General features: G+C 57.8%; 1 protein-coding gene across 5 annotated transcripts in view; it reads left to right on the top strand.

The window, feature by feature from the left end:
• Positions 1-23,650, top strand: part of GRM4 (glutamate metabotropic receptor 4) — a 115,640-nt gene that overhangs the window by 65,525 nt on the left and 26,465 nt on the right. For all 5 annotated transcript variants that reach the window (XM_060615230.3, XM_078446834.2, XM_060615225.3 and 2 more), the window contains 3 exons: positions 13,289-13,424; positions 16,363-16,517; positions 18,727-18,867. In XM_060615230.3, coding sequence (XP_060471213.1) covers positions 13,289-13,424; positions 16,363-16,517; positions 18,727-18,867 — 432 coding nt within the window. The remainder of the gene's footprint in view (positions 1-13,288; positions 13,425-16,362; positions 16,518-18,726; positions 18,868-23,650) is intronic.

Here is a 23,650-nt window from a genome sequence, read left to right as displayed (position 1 = left end):
GAGGGCTGTGGAATGGAGGAGTGTGTGTGTGTGCAGGAGAGAGAAGGAGAGAGAGAGAGGGAGGGAGGGAGAGCCCGATTCGGGGCTGGTTCTCACCAACCGTGACATCTGGGCCAAAATCAAGAGTCAGACGCTTAACCGAATGAACCACGCAGGCGCCCCTAGGCCAACTCTTCATTAATTAGTTCATTCTTTCATTCCTCAGCATCTGTTATCTACTTCGTAGATGGCTATCAGCTCCGTGAGGGCAGGACTCTGGTTTGTCCTATGAATAGCTGTACCCACAGTGTCAAGGACAGTGCCTGGTACTGGGGGGGGGGGGGGAGTGTGTGGGTAGGTGCTTCATAAGTTGTTGCTGAATCAGTGAATGCTCGAGTCTGGCAGTGGCCATCTCCCATAATTTTCATTCACTGTGCTAAGCGCAGTGATTGAGATGTTGGGATCGTTAAGGGCGCCCAAGGGAGAAGGAGCCTGGGGATACCCACGAAGGCTTTCTGGAGGAGTGGGCCATGTGCTGAACCCTTAAGAGTGGACAGGTGCTGACTTGAAGGAGGAGTCTGGGGAGGGGAGTTGGGCACAAAGGCAGAGGAACAGTCTGAGCAAAAGCAGGAAGAGAGGGACACTTTGGTGTGTGTTGGCAACTGTAGGTGCTGTTGGAGGTAGGGAGAGGTGGATGATGAGGGTGCAGGGCCTCAGGACTTGGACTTGGCCCTGAGAGAGGTGAGAGCCACTGAGGGAAGGGAGTGGTGGAGTGGGATTGGAGTTTTGGTGGAGAGTTAGGGGGCCGGGCCGGGCTGTGTAGGTGTGGGACTCTGGTCTGGTAAGATGGTGTTGATGGGAGTCGGGGTGCACAGTGGGTTAGAGCTGAGGGGTCAGCTGGCTGCTTCCGGGTGAAGCCAGACCTGCCCCGGGAGCGCTGAGCCAGCCTGGAGAGGGGCCGGGGCAGCATGTGTGTGAGTAGCACATGCTGGGCTGCCTTGGGCCGATCACGGCCCTTCTCTGGGCCCTGGTTTCAGTCAGAAAGGAGTGCTGCCTCCCCCAGTTCTGGTGTGCAGGATGAGGGTCAGCTGGGTATCCGTTTCCAGCTCCCTTGCTCCAGGATGCCCTCCGGAGACCCACTCAAGGCTGTTCCCAGGGTTTAGGCCTGGAGCCCCTGTCCGGGTCTCTGTCTCTGTGCTCCTAGCTGTGGCCCAACAGTGTTGGGAGAGCCTGGGGAAGCTTGTTGGGGTTAGGTGAGCACCGGGCAGCTCAGGGCCCACATCTGGACCTCAGCCCCAGACCTTTGTCCATCATTTCCTACTCACCTGAGTCCTGGGCAGCCCATTACCTCCAGAAAGCCTCTCATGGCGTGCTGGGTCAGGCTGGTGTCCGCCGCTGTCCTCACTGCTGTCCTTGCCACCGTCCTCTGCCAATGCCAGTTAATGAAGCACGCGCACATTCACCGTCTGGGTCCTCCCTCCCTGGCGTGGGTCAACAGCCCCATTTTCTGGCCGAGGTAGCTGAGGCCCAGTGGGGTGAGGGGATTGCCTGCATAGATGGGTGCCGGGGCTGGGCCCCCCGTTTGCTGCGTGCTCTGCTCTTGTGCCACCTCTCCCCCTGGCCTGGCCTGAAGAGGAGGGGGCGAGGACTGGCGCGAGAAAGGGTCCGGGAGGACTTCATTACCCAGTGCCTGCTTGTGGCGGGGGTGGGGGGGGGGCGGGTGCTGAGCCCGCCGCCGGCGGGGAGACATGCTTGGCCTGCCTGGGTAATTACATCTCAACATTTCATTTTGCTTGTCAGTTTCCACTTCCTGGGGATGTGGGCTCCTAAATATTTCATCCCGGCCTGCAGCTGCCTGTTCCTCCCTGGCCAAACCACAGGCCCAGCGGCCGGCCCCCAACCCCGGCCCCTCCCTGCCCAACTGAGCTTTGTCAGTTCCTGTTATGGGGTAGAGCTGGCCAGAGGTCAGATTCTTCACGCCCCTGCCCCATGCAGGGTCCCCGCCACCAGCCCATCACTGGCCCCTCTCCTCAAGGGGTCAGGGGTGTAGAGGCCAGGCAGACCACACTGCTGGCAGTTAGGCTCAGTTCAGCCGATGTTGATTAGCACCTACTGTGTGCCTGGCACTCCGCTGGAAACTGGGGAGTTAGAAACGAGAAAGACACGGTCTTCGCACAAATGGGCTTATGGACTGATGGAGGAAGCCGACAATCACATTATAATAGCAAACGCTTACTGAGTGCTTCTGTGCCAGGCCGTGCGCAGAGCGCCTTACATGTATTAGGCCCAGAGAGGGAAGTAACGTGTCCAAAGTCACCCAGCTAAGAAGTGGCTGGGAGCCCTCACGCCTCAAAGCACGAGAGCTACAAAATGGGTCACAGCACAGGCAAAGGATGGCACGTGCCTATGGAGAGGGTGTAACGAGAGCCCAAGTAGACAGTGATGAGTTCCCGCTGGGGCAGAGATCTGGGAGGTTTCCAAGGGGAAGAGGAGGAGAAAATGAGCCCCTGTGGGGTGTTGGGCGGATAAAGAGCAGGAAGGGTATTTCTGGCAAAGGGACCAGCAGAGGCTGAGGGTGGGAAAGGCTGAGTTGCGTTGGAGAAAGAGGTCCTCTTGTGGTAGAGTGTGGAGTTTGAGGCTGAGGAAGCGGGTGTCAAGGGACCCGGGGGTCCTTTTGTGTGAGGGGCCCCTCGGCAGAGGACTCTGAGCTCACACTCGGTGATCCTGTGTCCGGCTGCCCCCTGACTTGCTGTGTGAGCCTTGGGCAGACTCTTACCTACTCTGGGCCAAATCTGAGAAATGGGTGGGGATTCCCTCAATCAAAGGATGCCGGCATGGCCACTGAGAGTGGGGGGAAGGCGGGGCCTGGGGACTGGGTTAGGGCAGGGGTCTCCTGTGGCGGGGGGGGGGGGGGGCGGGGGGGGACAGTGGGCGGGGACAGGTAGGAACCAGCCATCTCTCTGTGCCTTGCACCCCGTCGCCACCACCTGCCTCCAAACCTCTTTGCTTCCTTTTTTATTTATTTTTTTCTGCCTTTCTCGCTTCAAAGGTGTTTTGCCTAAATGGGTTTGTGTTAAGATATTAGGTCGATCACTCAGCAAATTTCCCTCTGCTCAGAGCTGAGCACCATGAATAATGCAGCTCTGAACAACGCTGCCACTGCCCAGCAGCCTCTGGGGAGGGGACAGCCACGCTCGGCTCAGAGGCACTGAGCCCCACAGCTGCCTTGATTAGTCCCCCCCGGACCTGCCCCTCCCCTCCCCCACCTGTCCCCTCCGAGGCCCGGCCTGTCCACAGGTTATCCCGGCAATCTTCACAATGACCCTGCGTGTCTGGGGTGGGGGTAATGCCATCCTGTTTTACAGATGCAGAAATGGATGTTCAGAGAGGTTGGGCAAAGTAGCTTTTATCACGAAGCAAGTAGCTGGTTGAAATGGGACATGGGCCCTGCTGTGCCCAGACTCAGCCTCCTGTGTCACACCAGACCAGCTCTCTGATGCCCGTGTCCCCTGCACCCCCAGAGCCAGCCCGGTTCTCCACACGGGCAGGGCTGGATGAGAGTGGAGGCAGAGGGAGAGGGTTTCAGAAGAAACATAGGATTTTCCTCACTGGAGGGGCCACTGAAGCTGCTTGGTGAGTTGCCATGAGTGCATGTGTGTGTGTAGGGGGGTGGCTGGGAGTGGTGGCAGGGGCTGAGATTGTTCAGGAAAGGAAGCATGTATCTTCTGCCCTGGACAGTCCCTGGGCTTCTAAGCTTTGGTCGTGGGTTCTTCCCAGCACCCTGTGTCCGGGGACAGTTCTTGCTTTATCACGGTGCCCCTGGTCCCCAGGGCTTCGCTCACTAGCCCTGGGTCCTGGCCCAAGCTGGGTGATGAGGTCTCTGCCTTCCCTGCTCCTGCCCTCCTCCTGGGGCAGCCCCTACCCCCACTGGCCTCACCGACTCCCCGGAGGCATTGGCTCCAGGAGGAAGACGCAGGCCTTCACAAACTCCATTGCATTTGAGCCTCCCTCCTACTCCACCGGGTACAGTTTCTTTAAGTCCTTTCCCATTTTGCAGATGGAAAGTCTGATGCTCAGAGAGGCTGAGTAACTTGTCCAAAGTCACACAGTGAGTAAGCCGTGGAGCCTGCATCCTTTGCCTCGAGCTGGAGGGGCGGAGGAAGCTGAATGCAGGTGCAGTGTTCATCCTTTGCACAAACCTTGGGGGTACATTAAGGAGGCACCTCCAGGCGGGATACTGGATGACTGTCTTATCCTCATTGTCCCTTGGTACCTGGTCCCTTTCTGGCTCCAGCCAAATATCTCACAGTGGGGCCACTACCTCCCTAGGGCTGGAGTCATCCTGGCCACAGTGGGGAGGGTAGATACTCTATTTCATGCCCTTCTCTACTGGCCCTGCTGTCTTCCAGAATCGGAGGACCTGCCAGTTTGCATGGCTATCTTATACTTTTCTTCCCTCCTTCTCCTCCTCCTCCTCCTTCTTCTTCTAATGTCAACTCTACCCCCAGTGTGGGACTTGAACTCACAACCCCAAGATCAAGAGTCTCATGCTCTACCAACTGAGCCAGCCAGGTGCCCCTTTGCTTGTTCTTTTTTTGCCTGTGTGTTTCCTAAGCGCCCATAGTGAGGAATTTGCATTTAGGTGGAGAAATAAAATCTCAAGACAAGGCAGGACTGAGAGAGATGTCCAGGTGTGTGTGAGGTGTGTGCATGGAGCTCACGAGTGAATCCTACAAGGGCAGATGCTGTGCGCAGCTTGTCTTTGTAGCCTGGCATGAAGTAGGTTCCAGGCACAGAGTGGGTGCCCAGTGCCTGTGCGCACAGATGTCCGGGCGCTCGGCCTGACCAGGTGGTGGCTCAGAGGGGAGGTCACAGTGGGCTGCAGGGGTCAGGAGCTCCCAGAGGAGCTAGAAGGGTTTGTGCAGGTACAGGTGCTCACCTTGGACTCCTGCAGAGCCTCTGCCCCTACACCCGTGTTGGTGGCTCCTGCCCCCCTGTCCCTTCCGTCCCCGTCAGTCCGGCACTCAGTGGCTCGTTCATCCGGCAAGCGTGAATCAGTGCCTGTCTCCCGAGCAGGTGCGGCATGAGTGCGGGACCCCTTGGGGTTCTGACTAGAGATGCAGGTAACCAAGGCCCAGTGAGGGAAGGGCTGCAAGGGTGGGAGCCCCCTGGCTGAGGGAACAGAGGCCTGTGGGGGCAGCAGTTGTGGTCGGATGGCAGATTCTGGTAGGGACCTGAGTAAGGTTGGATGTTGCAGATCTGAGGAGGAGGTGAGACCTCAAGTCTCTGTCTCTGTCTCTGTCTCTCTCTCTCTCACACACACACACACACACACCCACACACGCATGCATGGAGCCACCGAGGGTTGTAGGGAAGGAGCCATGTGTCAGACGGAGGCTAGAGCGGAGGCTAGAGGGTGGGGAGTAGGTCTGGGAACAGGAGCAGAAAGAGACAGTGGCCGTGAACCCGGCCTGAGCTGCCACCCCCCCCCCCCCAGAGGCCTCGAGCCCCCTGTGGAGCCCCAGGCCCAGCTGAAGCCAGAGCTGGTCAGACTGGGCCCAGTGCGGGCCCACCCCTCACCGTCTCCCACAGCCCTACTCACCCTGGAACAGCCACGGGCCAGGGGCCTTCTCCCAGGGCCTGGGCATCTTCCTGACCTCAAAACACCCTCCAGTCCCGGCTCTGCTGCCTGAAAACAAAAGTAGCTCTGGATTCATCACTGACCCTCTGAGTACCTTCCTTTCCTGAAAGCGCATTTGGGGAGAGGGCCTGGCTCTTGGAGTGGGAGGAAGGAGAGCAGGGCCACGCGCATGTGCGTGTGGGTGTCCGTATGGTTCGGGGTGACTCCCAGCCTCCCTCATGCCTTCCCCCACCTCCCTCTCTGCTAGGAACCTTCAGGAACCTGGGGGCCCCCCTCAGGTTGTGCAACTCCCCCCACCTTTCTCTCCATGTTGCAATTTGCTGCCTTCACATTTTGCCATAATGTAGATTTTTCCACTTGATTTCCCAGGATTTGTCTTTTCATTGTTTTTCTCTCTTTTTAAATTTAAAAGGGGGGGGGGGGGAAGCAAGGAAAAGAGAAAGAGAAAGAGGAGAGGAGCTCATGTCTGTGCTGGCCTCCTGCAGCGGCCAGCTTGTACCGTGAGGGGAAGGGTGGGTTCAGCCGTGGGGAAATTTCTCCTCCCTAGTCTGGAGCCCAGCCCCCCAGTGCTGTTTAGGCCAAGTGGACATCCTGGGTTGCAGAGTGTGATCCCAGGGCTCTGGGCGCTGGAGAAAGACAGAGTGGATGTGGAGTCCTCCCAGGACAGGGAGTGCTATGGATTGGGGTGCCCCATCCTGGCCACTCTGCCCACCCCTCTGCCTGTGTGCTGGCCGCTTAGCTCCTTTCTCAAGGCCTGGTGAGGGAGGGAATGAGATTTGGAGGACGAGACAGATGCCCAAGCCTGGAGGATGTGGCTGAGGCCTCTGGGGAGGAACCAGGGAGCCTAGGTCCCCTGACTGCCCCACCTCGTGGGCTTGGGGGAAAGCAGGCTGCCTTGGTGGGAGGGCCTTCGCTCTCTGCCTGCCCTGGCTTCCAGGGTGGGCCCAGCCCGTAAGTGGGGGTGCTGCGGAGGGAGGAGATCTGGGGGTTGCTTGGGGGGTGGCAGGATCGCGGGGATGCTTATTCAGACAGGTTGAGTGGGGAGAGCCATGTGGCAGGGGACAGGGAGGTGTGGGGAGGAGGAAAAAGTGGGCACAGGTGCAGTGTGTGTGAACCTAAGTCCACGGGGGCATTAGGGAGACCCCTCCAGGCAGGAAATCCGGCTGGCTGACTCCCCCTGGGCATCCCTTAGTGCCCGTGGCTTTCCACGTCCCCAGCCTCAAACAAGCGCGTACAACCCCAGGCAGTGGAGGACAGAGAAATGAGGTCATTTCAACAGCGAGCTCTCACTTGAGGATGGGATCTACAAGTCCAAAGTGTTTTGAGTTCCTGGCTGTCAGGCAAGGCAGCAGCTCCTAGGGAAAAGTCAAAGCAGAGTCCAAATCTGTGCCTCTTAAGCTGCACGGCCTGGCCTGAACTTCCCCGTCCTCTAGGTCAAAACCGGGCGGAATGAGGGGATGCGGCCCCCACTTCCCGCCCTCACATCACCCTACTTACTCATCTCTTCCTCTGCCCTGCCTCTGAGATGTTTTCTGCCACTGTGAGTGGGCTGTATGAGGGTGGGGGGCTCTGTCCTCCTCACGGCTGTATCCTAGCCTCGAAAACCTCCCCGGTACCTAACAAGCTCGGTAAACATCTGTAGACTCAGTGAAGGGAAAATCGTGGTAGCATGTGGGCACAGTGTGTTGTTGAACGCAGCGTGAAGCGTGGACGAGCCGGCAGCGGGCCTGGCACCGGTGGGCCTTCTGCCATGTGCTCCTGCTGGCCAGGAGGGCCGGTCCTTTCGCATTTTCCCTTGGGCTCATTGCTGTCTTTGCTGGTCTTGCTTTCTTTCCCAGCTAGACTGTGAGCTCCAAGGTAGGGAGTTTACTTGTTATCACTTCTCAACATCTGATTGTGCCAGGAACGGAGCCGGGGCAATTCTCGAGTGAATGCATGCATGCATGAATGAATGCGGATGGATGGATGAGTGAATGAACAAACGAACAAATGCACAGGCCCGGCCTTGCCCTTGGGGAGTGTAGTTGGAGGCAGACACCGACACAGATACCTTGGCTGGGCCTGGAGAACACCGGGAAAGGTCACCAGGCTGCAAATGGAAAGGGCTCAGAGACCACAAAATACAACAGGCAACTGATATCAAGTTTTGCTAGTGGAGTCTCTATGTCACATTCAAGTCGGGGCAGGTGCCTGGAGCCCGGGGGAGTCACGGGGGACAGCTGGCCAGCTCATGGCCTGTTCTCAGGGGAAGAGCGGATTTCGGGAGCCAGAAGGCTGGCAGGAGAAGGGCGGTCCCAGACAGGCACCCCCCCACCCCTCCCCTCCGGTGCACTGTGGATGCCACTGGGCTGCGAGTGCTGAGCAGCTCCATTTCACAGATGAAATAGGGAGGCTGGGGTGTGCCCTGGCATGTTCTCCATCAGGCTGCACACGTGAGGACTGGAACGCCCTCACTGCCACTTGTGCCTGGAAGGTTTGTCTTGCTTGGGTCCTGGGGTCTACATTTACCAAGCACGCGACAAATCTAGCAGACAGAAGCTCCTGCCTTCACACAGCTTTTGCTCAGAGGTACGTGCGTCTCCATACAGACCGCATCTTGTTTTATTATATGCGGTCTTTAAATCCCTCACAAATGGGACAGATCAGGTTGCGATTTGCCTTTTCGAGCGACTTTGTGTCCTCCCAGGATTTTGTTGGGCCGACACACGAGAGCTGTTTTCTTTCCTTTGGGCAAACACCCATTTCTCCGATCTTCTGTTGTAAAATATTTAGGTCATTTCCGTTTGTTTGCTATTGCGAACGGCGCTGTGGTACATGTCTGGCCGGCTCCCCGTCCTCATGTGTGCGTTTCTGGGGAGGAACGCAGAAGGGGGCGGGCCGGCTTGTAGGCAATCCGCACACTTCACTTTACCGGATGTCGCCCTGTGGTCTCCAAAGTGTTCCTTGGACACTCCCTCGTGGAGTCCAGCTTTCTCAGACTAGAGGCAGGGCCTGGAGGGACGGGACCAAGGACAAGTCCGTTTTGGCAGGTGGGACGGCATAGGACGAGGGGAAGGTGTGGAGATAGGGCAGGCTCTGTGCTACCTTAGCTGGGGGTGTGCTGGGCACTCACTGCAGGAGGGAGCTTGGAGGGGTGAGGGGGCTGGCGGGGGCCCAGGGAGGTGAGGGGATGCCTCAGCCTTCACTGTGGGTTTAGTCTGGGCTGTTACGCTGTGACAAAGCAGGCGGGAAGCAGTGAGAGGGCTGGCCTGGGTTTTAACCCCCTTGGTGCAGTGGTGAGAGCCTCATCGGGAGGTGGGGTCTGCCCCAGCTGCTGTGTGCCCCCGGGCAAAGCGCTGCTCCTCTCTGGCCTCATCCTCCTCGCTCCCTGTCCAGCTTGGGCCAGGAGGTCTCTGAGGTCCCCACGCCCGCATGTGCTCAGATGTTCTTGGCAAGTGCTTGTGGCTTCCTGCCCCTGGCCCTGTGAGCGGAGGCACTGACTTGGCGGGCATCGGAGCCTGTAGCTGGCAGCTGGGGTGCTTGCCGGGGGCTGGGAGGTTGCAGTGTGGAGTGAGGGGCTTGCCAAGGGGGGCTTAAGGGGCCATACCCAGATTCCTGCGTGTCCCCTTCCTTCTTATGATCCTGCGCCTGGAGTCTGGGAGAGGTAGGAGGCTCCAGCCTCTGATCAGAGAGTGTTTTTTGCCACTTAGGTTTAATTCAATTATATGTGCTCTCCGTATGGACCCTTGGATTATTACTTTATCCATTGAGAGAGGCCACGGGGAGAGGAGCAGGGGGTGCAGACAAGTGCACCGTCCCTGATAGAGAGGTTTGAAGAGGGCATCCCAGGGAGCGTTGGCCATGGTCCCCATGGTGATGGTGATGGAGCTGCAGCTTCGGGGACAGCACAGGGGACAGAGGGGACAGAGGGCTGGCGGGCTTGGTGTCTGACTTGGAGTCTTTCTGGGGCCGGGGAGGGGTGGCAGGAGGTAGGGGTCAACAGAGACCCAGTGACCCAGGCCTTTTCTTTCTCAGCCTAAGAGAGGGTTTGGACACAGACCCAGATTGCAGTCCCACTTACTGGCCGTGTCAGCTCCGTCAGCTACCTAGCACCTCCGAGCCTCAGTCCTCCTCTGTAAGATGGGGCTATGAGCACCCGCCCCAGGGTGTGTGAGGACTCGTTGCGCGCCAGGCCTGCAGTGCGTGTTTCAGTAAATGCTGGTCCCTCTGAGGCTACTCTGGTCCTCGGTGCCACTCACTACTGACAGCTTGCGTCATGTCAGCAGAGCCCCTGGTGAGCCAGCCACTTAATCCCCCATTCGGGGGTCCCTGGAGCAGCCGTGCTGACAATTGGGCAGCCACGCAAAGGGACCCTGTGGGTACTTGGTTTCTCACCCTGGGACAGTGACACCAGAGGGCGCTTACTCCAGAGCAGGCAGTGTGCTCAGACATGCCCATGTCTGTGGCCCGCAGGATGTACCCTTGACCTTGTACCCCAACCCATTGTCCACGTGGCCCAAGCCATGACACGTTGGACTGGCAGAAGGGGTGGTTGCCGGAGACAGATGGCTTGCGTTTCAACCCCTACCTCGCCACTGACTGTCTGTGTGACCTCGGGAAGCCACTTAACCTCTCTGTGCTTCAGTTTCTTCATCTAGAAATTGGCGATGTGCCGACGACACCCCAGATGAATGAATCCTTGTAAAATTTGCCGAATAATATTCACCGTGCGTCAGACGCTTCATAAATGTTCACGATTGTTGTTGAGCTCTGCGTAACCCCCCACACTTCCCCTCCAATCCCCTCCCTCCCTTGGGGTTGTAAGAGTATCCTGCTCAGACCATACTCCCATCTCAGGCACCTTGTGGCTCACGTTCTAGCTGACGGAGCTGTGGTCACTTAATTCTTCTCTCACCAGCAAAATGAAGCGTGCAAGATACGCCCTGGGGTGTCAGGTAGGACCATCCCATGGATCCTCCTGGGGGAGGGGGGGGCATGGCCCAGAAAGACCACCTAATCTGTGAGTTCCTCCCTGTTTGAGAACAATTCGCTCCCATTCTCTGCTTCCCTCCCTTCTGCCCTGACCCTCCTCCTCCCTCCTGGAGCCAGGTGGCTCTTTCTTACCCCCCCGTCCAGCCGCCTCCCCTTGTCCATCTGTCTCTCCAGATGGGGGGGAAATGTCACAATTGGCCCACTTTCTAACTGGAAAGGAACCATATGGAGGGTTTAGCTGGGAGCAGAGGGTCTACCCAGCCGCCATTAGTGCGGGGCCAGCGCTGTGGGCAGCAGATTGGCTCCCTTTGGCTCTCTCTGCAGGACCCGGGACTGGAGGGACCAGTCCTACCCAGGCACCCTCCCTCCTTCTCTCCTCCTCTCTCTTTCCCATGAGCTCTGATGACCATGGTCTTCTGTAGCGCTTGGGATTTCTTTGGTGCCTAAGGAGAGACCTCAGGAGCTCCGCTGGCCCCAAAGAGGCAGAAAGTAAGGGAGGGGGGTTCTGGTCAGTGGGTAGGGGCAGAGGGCTGCTTTGCCTGCTGCGGAGAACCAGGGGGTCTACTTCCTGGGGACAGGGATGTGAGAGTGCCCGTGTGTCGTGTGGCCCCAGGCCTGGCAGGTGCCTGGCGCAGAGCAACCCCTCTTGTAGCGAGGGTACCTTGTTTCTCCCCAGAGTGTCCCACATCTGACTGCTTACGCCTCCTCCCTCAGACAGACTCAGCTCAGGGTCACTGCCTTTGGGCAGCCCTTCCTGCTTGCCACCTCCCTCCCTGCCCAAGGGTAGAAGCCCTTCCTGGGTGGTGGGGCTTGGGTTTTGATACTTTTCCTGGTGGGGTAGGGTGTGTGTCCCAGGACTGTGGGCCCCTCGCAGCGCAGGCCCCCACACAGAGGTGCGTGGAACCTGTGCAGAAGCATCAGGTGGCCTCGGCATGGGCAGAGAGGCCATTTGGAAGCCCAGGGGTAGCAGCAGCCGGGTGCCCAACCAAGGTAGATGGTTTGAGGCATTGCTGGGTCCCCAAGGGATCCTGTTTGGGGTGGAGCTGGGCTGAGACCCTTGAGCAGAACCCAGAGGAGGCCGACAGTCTTCGATAAAGGATCTGCTTCATTAAGAATAACCCCCCACACTTTTCTATCCGCTGAGCCCTGACTCTGCCACCCGGGGCCCTGGGGTTCTTAATCCCTGGGGGCTCCCCTGCTCCGTATCCCAGCAGGGGCAGGGAACCGTGTGGCCCTGGGCAAGCTACTTCTTTTCTCTGAGCCTTAGGTTCCTCGTCTGTCAGGTGCCATTGATACCAGAAACAGTGGTCCACAAGTGCTTTTGTGCCAGCTCAGGTGGGATTTGGATGCATGAATGACACCTGTCTCCCGCCAGCCCTGGAGAGACATGTCTAAGGCTGGGGACTGGCTGGGGAAATCTAAAGTGCTCCCAGGGTTTCTGTGAGCCTCACAGATTCTGTGAACCTGGCCCTCAGATTGACGCTGCCTCCCGGATGCTCCCGCAGGCATGGGGCTGGGCTTCTTGTAGGGGAATGAGCTCAGGAGATAGGCAGGCCCTGGCGTCTTGTCTCCCCCACGCCACCCCCCGCCCCTCACCCAGGACCCAGGCAGGCAGGCAGTGGGCCAGGGAAGAAGGAGAGACAGGGGGGCTCCCAAAGACTCCCTGACCCCTTCCGAGCTCCTCCTGAAGCACTCTGTTGGAATGGCTCTTGAACTCCCAGCTGGGAATTTGCTCACGAATAAGATGGGGAGAGGCACCCTGCAGGGCCAAGGAGTGGAGTGGGAGCTGGGGAGCCTACCTACGGAGGAGTCTGTGAGTGCCCGGAGAGGAGCTTGGGAAGACCTGGATGGCCGGCCGGCCCGGGATGTGCCCGGGATGTACCCGGTTGTCCCGGCTCGTACATACGCAGGATGTACGGGTACGAGCCAGCAGCCACACGGTGCTCTTGCCGAGGGGGCCTGTTGATAATATGTGCACTAACTCACTTAGCTTTGTAACAACCCTGTAAAGTAAGTAGTAGTAGTGTCTTCACTTTGTAGATGATGTATTTGAGGCACAGAGAGGTTCAGTAACCACCCTGACGTCACACAGTAAGTAGTAACTAGCAGAGCTGAGGTTGACACCTAGGCGGCCCAGCTCCTCAACACTGCTGTATCGTCTCTTGCTAGCAGCCTGTTTATATATGGGGGAACTGAGGCACAGAGAACTTAAGTGACATGTCCAGGGTCATCCAGCTGGTGAGTGGTGGAACCGAACTTTGTAGTGTGGCCATTGTAAAAAAAATTTTTAACACTGTATTTTTTGAAAGAGCACTAGTGGGGGAGGGGCGCGCACACACACACACACACACACACACACACACAGAATCTGAAGCAGGCTCTAGGCTCTGAGCTGTCAGCACAGAGCCGGCTGCAGGGCTCGAACCTGTGAACCGGGAGATGATGACCTGAGCCACAGTCGGACGCTTAACCAACTGAACCACCCAGGTCCCCTGTACTGTGGCTGTTCTAACCACACAGCCTGTGCCTAGAAATCAGGACTTTGGAGTTAGGGGTCCAGCTGGGGGACCAAGGGCAGCCCCTGGCCTCCGTCTCCTGGAGTGAGTGTGTGTCCGAGGGGGTGGGGTGAAGAAGGGACAGACCTATGCTGCCTTGCCCCCCCTCCCCCACCCAGGCTGACTGGTGCCCTTCCCACAGGGGGCGTGTGCATTGCTCAGTCGGTGAAGATACCACGGGAGCCCAAGCCTGGGGAATTTGACAAGATCATCCGGCGCCTCCTGGAGACCTCAAATGCCAGGGCGGTCGTCATCTTTGCCAATGAGGATGACATCAGGTGAGGGCAGGTGGCCGCGGGGTGGGGGTCGGGAGCCAGTCATGGGGAGAGCGGCAGGTCCTGCTAGAGACCTTGCTAGACAAGCCTGACCCCACCTAGGATCCGGAGAGGTGGGGTGGGTAAGTGTGTGAGCTGGGAGACCCCTCAGGCTGGGGCGCAGGCTACCGCTAATGGGTACCCCTCCCGCCTCCCCTACTCTGTTTCCTACATCCGTTCTGCCAACTGGGGTAAGCCGGTACTTTAACAGAGGAGTTAAGGTCCTGGGCTTTGAGCCAAAGCACTTAGGTTCTAATCCTGCTCTCCCTTCTCCTAGCAGTGTGACCTGAGGCAAACTTCTCAACCTCTCTGTGCCTCTTTATTGCTTAAAAAAAGGTGGGGGGTTAATGATGCCTGCCTGAGGTTTGAGAACTGAATGCAAGAATGTACATAAAGGGCTTAGAGCAGAGTCCTGCCTAGCAGGTGCCCAGTGTGTGGGGAGCCCCTGCCTCCTTTCCTGGACAAAGCTTGGAGCAGTGGGAAGAGGCCTGGGCTGCGGTTCTAGTCCTGCTTGGGTACACACTCACCCCTGAGCCTCAGTCCCCTCACTGAGCATTTGCAGAGGAAATGGGTGGGCTTTGGGTGCGAGGACCACACAGTATAAATGCTGGGTCAGCTCACCTGTCTGCACGTCTGCCTCTCGTCCTGAGTCAGAATCTCGGGAGCACTTCAAAGATGACCCCTGAGTATCCACCCCCATTAACCCACTTCCCTTCTTCCTGCCTTTCCCCCTGCTACTACCTCTCAGACTGATATCAAGGCCAAGGGGGGGGGCCAGACCTCCGCGATTCTCCTGAGGGGGAGAGACACAAGCTCTGAGCTCGGGGAGCCCCAGTCTGGGGAGGGGAGACACAGCCCTGCCCTCAGGGAGCCTCAGCCTGAGGGGGAGACGCAGCTCAGAGTCTGGTGGGGGAGGCATGGCCCTGCATTTGTAGAGGAGGATGAGACGGTAGGAGTGATTCTCCCCAGACCTCCTCCCTCAGATAGCTGGCCTGAGGCGTCATAGCGTGCTGTGCCCTCAGGCCTCCCCTGCCCTCCAGCCCGGCCAAGGCCCCCTGTCCACCCCTGCCCCCATGCGCCTCCTACCCTGTTGCTACCCAGTGTCCATCTGGGTCCTGTTCCCTCCGACACTTTCCCCACTCGGTAAGGACCCCATCCTGGACTCCTGAGTTGCAGCAAAACAGACTTCCCCCAGGAGTCACTGCCAGGTCCCTGCAAGGAAGGAGGGGGAAGTTCTGGAAGATCATTAAGGCCTCAAAAGCCAAAAGACCAGCTCTAAGGGGGAGGTATCTCAGGCAGTGAAAGGCTGGGAAGGGGGAGTCAGGCTGCTGAGCCCGGAAGTTGCTCCTGCCCCCCTCAAGGCTTTCAGGCCCCTTAAATTCTGCCCCAGGACATTCCTGTTACCCACAGGTCTGCCAGCTCCTGGGGCAGGAGGGCCCCTTCAGAGGTCCTTTGCCTCACTTAAATCACTGGTCCCTGCATTCCTGTCCCCGCCCCCACCCCAAAGCCTGGCGCTCAGATCCCATACCCCACCCAGGGGTGCACCCCGCTCTAGGCCCCCTGCTTAGCTCAGATGGACCATGTGCTGGGAGGGAGGGATGAAGGCACTGGGCCATGTATCCCACAGAGGGGAGGGCTGACTCCAGAAGGACCGGTAGCAGGAAGTGTGGGGTGGGGGGTGCAGAGGCATTTCTGGAAATCCACATGTATTTTCAGAAGCAAACAGAAGTAAAAATAAACCCAGGTGACTTTGCAGGGATAGAGGCCTGGGAGCTCTGGTCATCTCTGGCTGGCCAAATGCAAGTGGGTATTAATAGGGCTGTGGGTGTGGCTTCTGAGCAGCCCCCACCCCCCGCTAGATTAATGTGCCCTGGCGGGTGGGGGGCTGCAGCAAATTTGGGGGACCGGGAATATCGAGAGTTGGGAGATGCTGAAGGAGGGAAGGTATGGGCTCTGTGGCCTGGAAACATGTTTGTCCCTGGCAGCCCCAGGCTGTCCCACCCCAGCTGGCTGCCTCCTGCACAGGCCCAGCAGCCACTCTCAAGCCCTGGTGGCTGTGTCCCCGTTTCCAGCATCATAGCCTCTTACTTGCTGTGCAATCCCGAGCAAGTTGCTTGCCTCCTCTGTTCTCCAGTCTCCCCGTCCCACCCACCCCCCCCCCCGCCCCCCATGGGAAGCACTGGGTTGGGGGAATTCTTCCCAGTCCTTCTTGGTTTTCTCATCCCTGAGCATCTCCTGTGGGCTGTGCCCTGTGCTGGGCTCTAGGGTCCCTGATTTGATTACGACCAATGTCACAGTAGGACTGTGACACCCTCCATCCAGGAGGGTGTGGAAAGCAGCTCTTTGGAGGCCCTGGGCTTTTGGCACTGGAAGAGGTGGGATGGAGAGGGCTCTGCTGGCAGGGAAGCCCCAAGTGCAGAGGAGTAAGGGTGTAAAGTGTGTGTGTGTGTGTGTGTGTGTGTGTATGTGTGTGTTCGCATGTGCACACATATACATGTGAAAAGGATCCAAGAGATGTGGTCGTGGGATTAGGGCCAGGTGACACGAACCCGAGAAGATCTAGGCTGGGTAGATGTAGTTCCAGGGGCCTGAGTCAGATACGGGGCACGTACGGTGCAGGGACAGACGTGGCCCTGGGGGCAGGAGTGGGTCTGGGGGAGCATGCTGGGCCTGCGGGCAGGGGTGTGCCCAAGGGACAGGCAGGGGCTACAGGAACAGGTATGGGTTGAGAGGGGGGCGGCCATGGGCCTGTAGGCAGGTGTGGGGCAGGGGGAACGATGGGCCTGGGGGGACAGGTGTGTGTCTGGGCAGGGTAAGCCAAGGGCCCCCAAGCAGGTGTGGCCAGGGTGGGGCAGTTGCACGGGCAGACACGGCTGGGCTGGGCTGGCGTGTGTTCCCACAGGCATGTGCTGGAGGCAGCACGGAAGGCTAATCAGACAGGCCACTTCTTCTGGATGGGCTCGGACAGCTGGGGCTCCAAGAGCGCACCTGTGCTGCACCTGGAGGAGGTGGCGGAGGGCGCTGTCACCATCCTCCCCAAGAGGATGTCTGTGCGAGGTAGGCCCGGCAGCCCCGGGGGCCGCGTGCCGCTGCTCTTGCCTGCCACCACTGTCGGGGTCATCCCCAGCTGTTCCTCCTTCCGTCCCCCTCCTCCATTCCTCGCCCAATCCTCTTCTTCCCGCTTCCCGCCTCTTTCCTCCACCTTGGCCCACACCTTCTTTGTGCTGATGTTCTAGGCTGCGCGGCCTTTCTGGCTACACTCAGCCCCGCTGGGATTCAAATCCAGATTCAGGACCTTTCTTCTCCCTTCTCAGATATTTTTGGGCGTGGGGAACATGGGGCACGTGTGGCACATACAGGAAGCTTATTTATCAAGGACTTTCCTTCATCCCCAAACACTTCTCTCATCTGGGACGAAGAGGCAAGGCCCTCGCCCTGCCTGGGGCAAGTCCTCTGTCAGAAGGGGCTGGGAGCTCCCAGCAGGTGACAAGAAGAGGGTGCTGTGCTGGGGGGGGGGGGGCAGGGTTCTCCCTGCAGGGCTGCCTGGGTCTGGCAAGCCCTGGGTGGTGTTGGGGTTGGGCCTGTCCTGCCCGGCATCCCTTCTTCTTGGGGCAGAACCCACAATTACCCTGGGCAGGGACGGGCTGCCCTGGCCAGAACCTCGCTGTGAGTGAGGCGTGAAGTTCCCATTAACGGCTCAATTTGGCAGGGATCTCACTGTCCTCACCACAGGGGAGGCAGACTCCCAGAGCCTTCTCCCCTGCTCTTGCTTCGTTAAATAGAATGCAGCACTGATGGAGCTGGGAAGGCCTGCAGACATCTGTCTCTACCGAACTTTCCAAGACACCAAGGCCGGAGCATGGGAGGCACTTGCTCAAGGTCACACAGCAGTGTTCTCTCTTTGCCCTGAGGCAGAGGGAGTACAGGCCACAGAAGTTTCCACATTACCCTTCTCAGCCTCGAGCCATAGTAAATACAAAATAACAGTAACTCTGGCTATTGGTAGACATCTCATTTAGTCTTCTCAGCAACCCCACAGGACACTTTTATCCACATTTAGTAAATGAATGCATTAAGGCTCAGAGAGATTAAGTGACATATAGTGGCTATTAAGTCGCATAGCTGGGATTAGAACCCCAGAACTTGCTTGACAAAGTCCCTTTCCTCTCTGGGATATTAGAGAAGACTTTGAGCAGTGGTTCTCACCTGGGGGTGATTTGACCCCCAAATGCCCTTTGGCAATGTCTGGAGACATTTTTGGTTGTCACAACTGGGGGGGGGGAGGCGGTGATGCTACGGGCATCGAGTGGGTGGAGTCTAGGGATGCTGTTCACATCCTGCACTGCACAGGACAGTCCCCCACAACAGAGAATGATGGGGCCTCAAGTGTCCAGAGCACCAAGGCTGGGAGGCCCTATCCTAGCCCAGTCCCTCACCGATGTCAGCTTTTCTCCTGCAGCTGGCTCCTACAGCCACTGAGCCTCCACTTGAACCCGGCCCTAGACAGGAAGCTCACCACATGGTGTGGACCCTACTGAACTTCTGGAACTTTTGGCCCACCCCAAAGAGCTCAGTCAACTGGGCACATTACCTGGAACAGTCATCAATACAGAAGGGGCACTGGGAGGAGAGCCGAGGCATTCTTCACCCGCCAGCCTGCCCACCCCGGGGGGGGGGGGGGTGGGGGCTGGTTCTGGGCTTAGAGCTGTGTTGGTGAGTCCTCTTTGGAACATCTGAAGGAGGAAGCCGTGTCTGTCAATGATGGGGCAGTTCTGGACTTGAAGGCAGAAGATCTAGGCCCTGGTCTTGCTGTGTGACCTGGGTCATCCCCTCCCCTCTCTTGTCTGGTCTTTTCAGAACCAGAGAGCTTAGGTGCCCCCAGCTTTGGTCAGCCCCCACCAGACTCTCTGTTCTGATCGCAGGACGCCCAGGTGGCTCCTTCTCACAGAGGCCCGATATTAGCATTCTGGTGGTTAAAAGGCAAAGCACCTCACCGGGCACTTCTCTTCCATAAAGGCAGCAGTTGTAAGATTACACGTGCTCCCCCTGGGACTTAATACAGCTCTTTTCATCTTGAATGAAATGAAAAGCTCCACATTTTGTTTTTTTCCCCGGCCGGGCCCTGGATCAGAGGCTACGCTCTTCCCTTCCTCCCTCCCTCTGCTTGGGGCATCCCTAAATCTCTGGGTAGTGGAGGCGGCAAGGGCTGGGGGCAGGTGGGGAAGGGGGGCGCGAGGCCCTGACGTCTTGGTTGGTTCCCTGCCAGGCTTCGACCGCTACTTCTCCAGCCGCACGCTGGACAACAACCGGCGCAACATCTGGTTTGCCGAGTTCTGGGAGGACAACTTCCATTGCAAGCTCAGCCGCCACGCGCTCAAGAAGGGCAGCCACGTCAAGAAGTGCACCAGTGAGCACGCGCGGGGCGGGGCCAGGCTGGGCCTGGGGGGTGGGGGGTGGGCCTACCGCAGGAGTGGGGCGGGCCGTGGGGGGGGTGGAGCCTGGGGGCGGGGTTTGAGGGGGCGGTTCGGGGCCATTCTGGATGGAGGGCTTGGGTGTGGGAGGGCTCAGAATCCGAGAAACACGAAAATGCTCTCATGCATACTTGATGCTGCTGGGGATGGTGGGGGGAAGGGGCTCCTGGATCTCGGCAGAGTTTCCCTCCGGCCTGTGGCCACCTCGGGGTCCATCTGGATGTCCCTAGGACGAGCCCTCGGGGTCCATCTGGATGTCCCTAGGACGAGCCCACAGAATTGACCCCAGCTGCCCTGTGTGGGAGTCCAGAAGCTCACCGGTGTGAGCATCGTGCAGAAACCTCTCGGTTCCCTCAGCCATTCAACGAACGCCAGTTTGATTCTCAGGGTGTGCCTGGCCCTGTTCTAAGCGCTGTGGATATAGCACCGAATGAAAGAGTCAAAAATCTCTTGGAATTTTTATCCTAATAGGAAAACGTTTAATCGAGATAAATAAATCAACTATAGAATATGTCAGAAAGAAAATGTGCAGTAGAAACAAAACAAAACAAACCAAAAAAAGAGAGATGGCCTTCCTGTAAAGGTAGCATTCGGGCATAGTCCTGAAAAGGATAGGGAATGAGCCCCAGGAGGATGGGACAATGGGTCCGTTTTACAGATTGGAAAAGAGGCTTAGAGAAGGTAAGTAAAGGGACCTGAGTTCTCATAGATGGAGGGTGGTTGAGCAGGATTTGAACTCAGGTCTGAGCTCTAGGCCCTAAGTCCCCTAGGGTAGCCATCATGGTGTGTTCACATTTGTATACATTCAGGTGTGGGTCCTTGTGTGCTCTTGGTCTGGGCAGTCCTGCAGCAGGATCCTGCCTCAGTGACTTTGAGGGGGCTCCGGGTGTCTTCAACATGAGTGGTACCTATGTGAGGATGGTGAAGTCCCTCTTGTACCCTTCTGGGCTATTCTGTGTAGCTTGGGAGGAGGGCCAGATGAGCACAGGGCCACCTGACTGGGTGCAGGGACATGCTGCATGGGATGCTAGGCAGTGGGGAGATCCCCAGGGCTGGGGGAGGAGGAAGCGTGATTAGGTTGGTGGGCAGGTGAGGTGGATGCTGCCCTCTGGTGGCCAGGGCCCTCTGGGAATCAGGAATATTGGCCACTTAGGACCATGGGTATCCCCCGGGGCCCAGCAGGCAAGCTCATGTGTGGGTGTATGTGGCAGTGTGTGTGTGCACACACGGGTGTGTGTGATTGTGTATGTGCATGAGTTGGTATGTCTAAGGGAGAAGGGGTATGTGTGTATTTGTCTTATGTGGGGGCTTATGTTCCTGGATGAGCTAATAACCATAAATACCACTGTGTGTTAAGTATCTGTTGTGTTCCAGATACTTTACAGACATTATCTCATTTCACTCTTAAAACAGCTCTAGGGACTTTTGTGGTCCCCGTATTATACAGGATACTATGGGGAGTCAGAGAGGCCAAGCAACTTGCCAAAGGCTGCACAACAAATGCCTTCATCAGGCAGCAATCATGGAGGAGGTTTAAGAAGTACAAACATGCCTGAGCACAGGAGACTGAACCTTCATGGGTAGGGTGACCGAGCTTCTTGTTCACTCCTTTTCTCCTGGCATAATGTTTGAACACATCCCTTTTACTCTTAAAAGCGCCTAAGTGGCGTTGGAAAATGGTGAGTTCACCCTGATTATAGGTCACCAGGCCTGACTCGAGGATGGGAATAGGTGAGACTGGAGCTGGGGGCAAGATGGGTATCTGGGGCCTCCCGTGTCTAGCCTGCCAAAGGCGAGGGGCTTTCTGGAGTCACCTCTTGGTCTGGGAGGGGCGGGAGGGAGAGGGCCTTGGTCAGCCCCCCGTAGGCTCTACCCAGACGCCCAGGTCTCGGGTCAGGATTCGCAAACGTCTCCCGCCGCCGCGCTGGTGAACTGGGGAGAGGGGTACATCTCCGCAGCCCCGAGGGAGATGTTTGGGCTGTAGGAGCAGGTGGAGGAAGGAGGCCTAGAGCAGAATCCAGAAGAGTGTAGAGCTTCCCTGTGAGCCTGAGGCACGCTCTGTGACCTCTCTGGGCCTTTGCTTTCTTATCTGAGAAATGGGATTGATGGTGAACCGGGTCAGAGAGTATCTCGGGGTGGAAGTGACAAAGTATTAATGGAAGCACTTGATGAATTGGGAAATGGTGGCTCTCAGGCCCGACTGTGCATCAGAATCACCTGGGAGCTTTTAAAACTATACCAGCACCACCCCAGACCCATTACATCAGAACCTGAGGGGTGGGGCCTGGCCTACGGGTTTTGGGAGAGCTCCCCCAGGTGATTTTATGTGTACCTAGGGTTGGGAACCGGGGTGGGGACAGCCTTGTTCACGGTGAATTTCCGTGGGAGCTTTTAAAGCTACCGATGCCTGACTCCCACCCCCAGACATTCTGAGGGAATTGGTTCTGGGTGCAACCTGGGCATCAGGATTTTTTTAAAAAGTCCCCCGGGGGCGCCTGGGTGGCGCAGTCGGTTAAGCGTCCGACTTCGGCCGGGTCACGATCTCGCGGTTCGTGAGTTCGAGCCCCGCGTCAGGCTCTGGGCTGATGGCTCGGAGCCTGGAGCCTGTTTCCGATTCTGTGTCTCCCTCTCTCTCTGCCCCTCCCCCGTTCATGCTCTGTCTCTCTCTGTCCCAAAAATAAATAAAAAACATTGAAAAAAAAATTAAAAAAAAAAAAAAAGTCCCCCAGTGGTTCTACTGTGCAGTAAAATGTGGCAGTCCCTGGCTCAGAGGGAGAGGTGGTGATGGGAGGGAGGACGGCTTGCACCCCAGACCTGCAGATTGGGGGAAGGCATGAACAAAAGAGCTGAGGCTGGCATGAACACAGGTGGTGAGGAGAAGGACAGCACGATACAGCTGACCCTGAGCCCTCCTGCTGTAGCTGAAGCCCCGGGAGAGGCTGGCAAGAGTCCCGGTGTGGCCCCAGGTCAGGCACGGTGAGCCTGTCTATCTCGGGCTACGTGAGGAGCTGGGCTACAGCCAGGAATGTTGGTTCGTGGGGCCTGAGACCCACCCTGGGTGAGGGGGAGGCGGCTCTGGCTTCCCATGGCCCCACCCAGGTTTGAGCTGAGCCGCTCCCTTAGGAGAATATCTTAGGCCCGGGGGCCCGGGTGACACCCACTGAGTGCTGCTCTGCCCCGGGACAGCTGGTGGTGGGGGCGGGGAGGGCAGGGGAAGGACTCATCCCTGGGTCTGGATCTGAACTCTGTGTCCTCCCTGCTGTGAGACCTTGGACAGGTCATTTCACCTCTCTGATTGTCAGAGAAGGCAGGGGAGTCACTGCCCATCTCTGTGGGCTGTGGTGAGGATGGGGGCGGGGGGATACCGTGCACGAAGAGGCTAGCTGCAAAGTGATGTGTATGATCAGTGTTGGTACCGTGGTTGTTGATATGGAGGGTGAGTGGGAGAGGGGGATTTCCAAGTCTGTTGGTACCAATTCCGTCAGCTGTAGGATCCCGGATGCAAGAGGACAGTTGGTAAAGGCACAGGTGCAGCACCCATTTTAGGGAAGAGGCTACTGAGGCCATTTGAGAACATCATAGCACTAGAAAATTGGCAGAACTGGATTTATACCCAGGCAGCCCGGCCCTAGGGCTGGTGCTGCTGTCTCTCCTGTGTCCTTCCTTCCCACTTCTCCAGGCCCCCTCAGTCTTGCCGCTCCCCCCCACCCCCGCCCCCGCCAGCCCAGGCAGGCTCTCTGTTCTCTACGTACCCCCAGTCTGTCTCCAGAGTCTGGCTTCCCACTTACTTCTTCCAGGACGCCTGGCCCTCAGCACTTGGTGGCCTCCTATTGGCCCACTCTGGTCCCCTTGATGCGAACAGATTCCGCAGTTGGCCTCTGCCTGTTTCAGTCCCACATGCCGCTCCTGGAGGGCGCCACTTCCCCAGCACCTCCAGCCTGCGTGCCGAATGGCTGGGGAGAGAACTGCTGTGACCGGACATAGTCTCAAAAGAGCAGCAGATATTGGCATTTGGAGATTGGGCTGGTATGTCTCCAAATGGTAAGGGTGAGAGCAGACCTGGGTGTGAGGCCTGGTGCGGCCGCTTCCTAGCTGTGGGACCTTGGCGGGGCGTTTTACCTCTTGAGGCCTCGGTTTCCTCACCTGTAAAATGGGAATCACGGTACCCATGGCCATCCCTGTCCCAGCAGAGCTGTCTCGCTCCCCTTTTCCCAGGGAAGGGATGGAAGTGATCTGTGGGGAGCGCTTGCAAATTGCCCAGGGACCACCCTGCACCTGGGCCAGGTAGGGGTCCCTGAGTGGCGAGTCTTTGCAGCTGTCAAGGCCCAGGGGAGCCCTCCCCATCTCCCGGGCCCCTCCCTGGGAGCACGCAGAGAGGGTTCGGGAATTAAAGCCGTAAACAAGGCAGATGTAGCATCTATCTTTTTGACAGCCTGCCAGCCAGGTGATGGCTGAGCAGAGGAAGGCCCGGTTTATGAGGAAACAGGAGAAATTTACTGCCTGCTGTTCCCAGGGGCTGGGAACTCCAAGAGGGAGGGTGGCCTCATGGCAGCTGGGATGTGTGGGGAGACTCCTGTCACGCAGACCGCGCTAACAGCCACAACACCACCACCAATGGTAACAACAGCTAGTCGTTAGATAGCATTTGTTACTTGTCAAGCTCTGTTCTAGTGGTTTGCTTTTAATCTTCCCAGCAACCTCTTTTACAGATGAGGAAAC

The sequence above is a fragment of the Panthera onca genome, chromosome B2, assembly GCF_046562875.1.
Source record: "Panthera onca isolate mPanOnc1 chromosome B2, mPanOnc1 haplotype 2, whole genome shotgun sequence".
NCBI classification, from domain to species: Eukaryota; Metazoa; Chordata; class Mammalia; order Carnivora; family Felidae; genus Panthera; species Panthera onca.
Note: the sequence above shows the minus strand (reverse complement) of the source record. Positions and strands in the feature narration are given on the sequence as shown.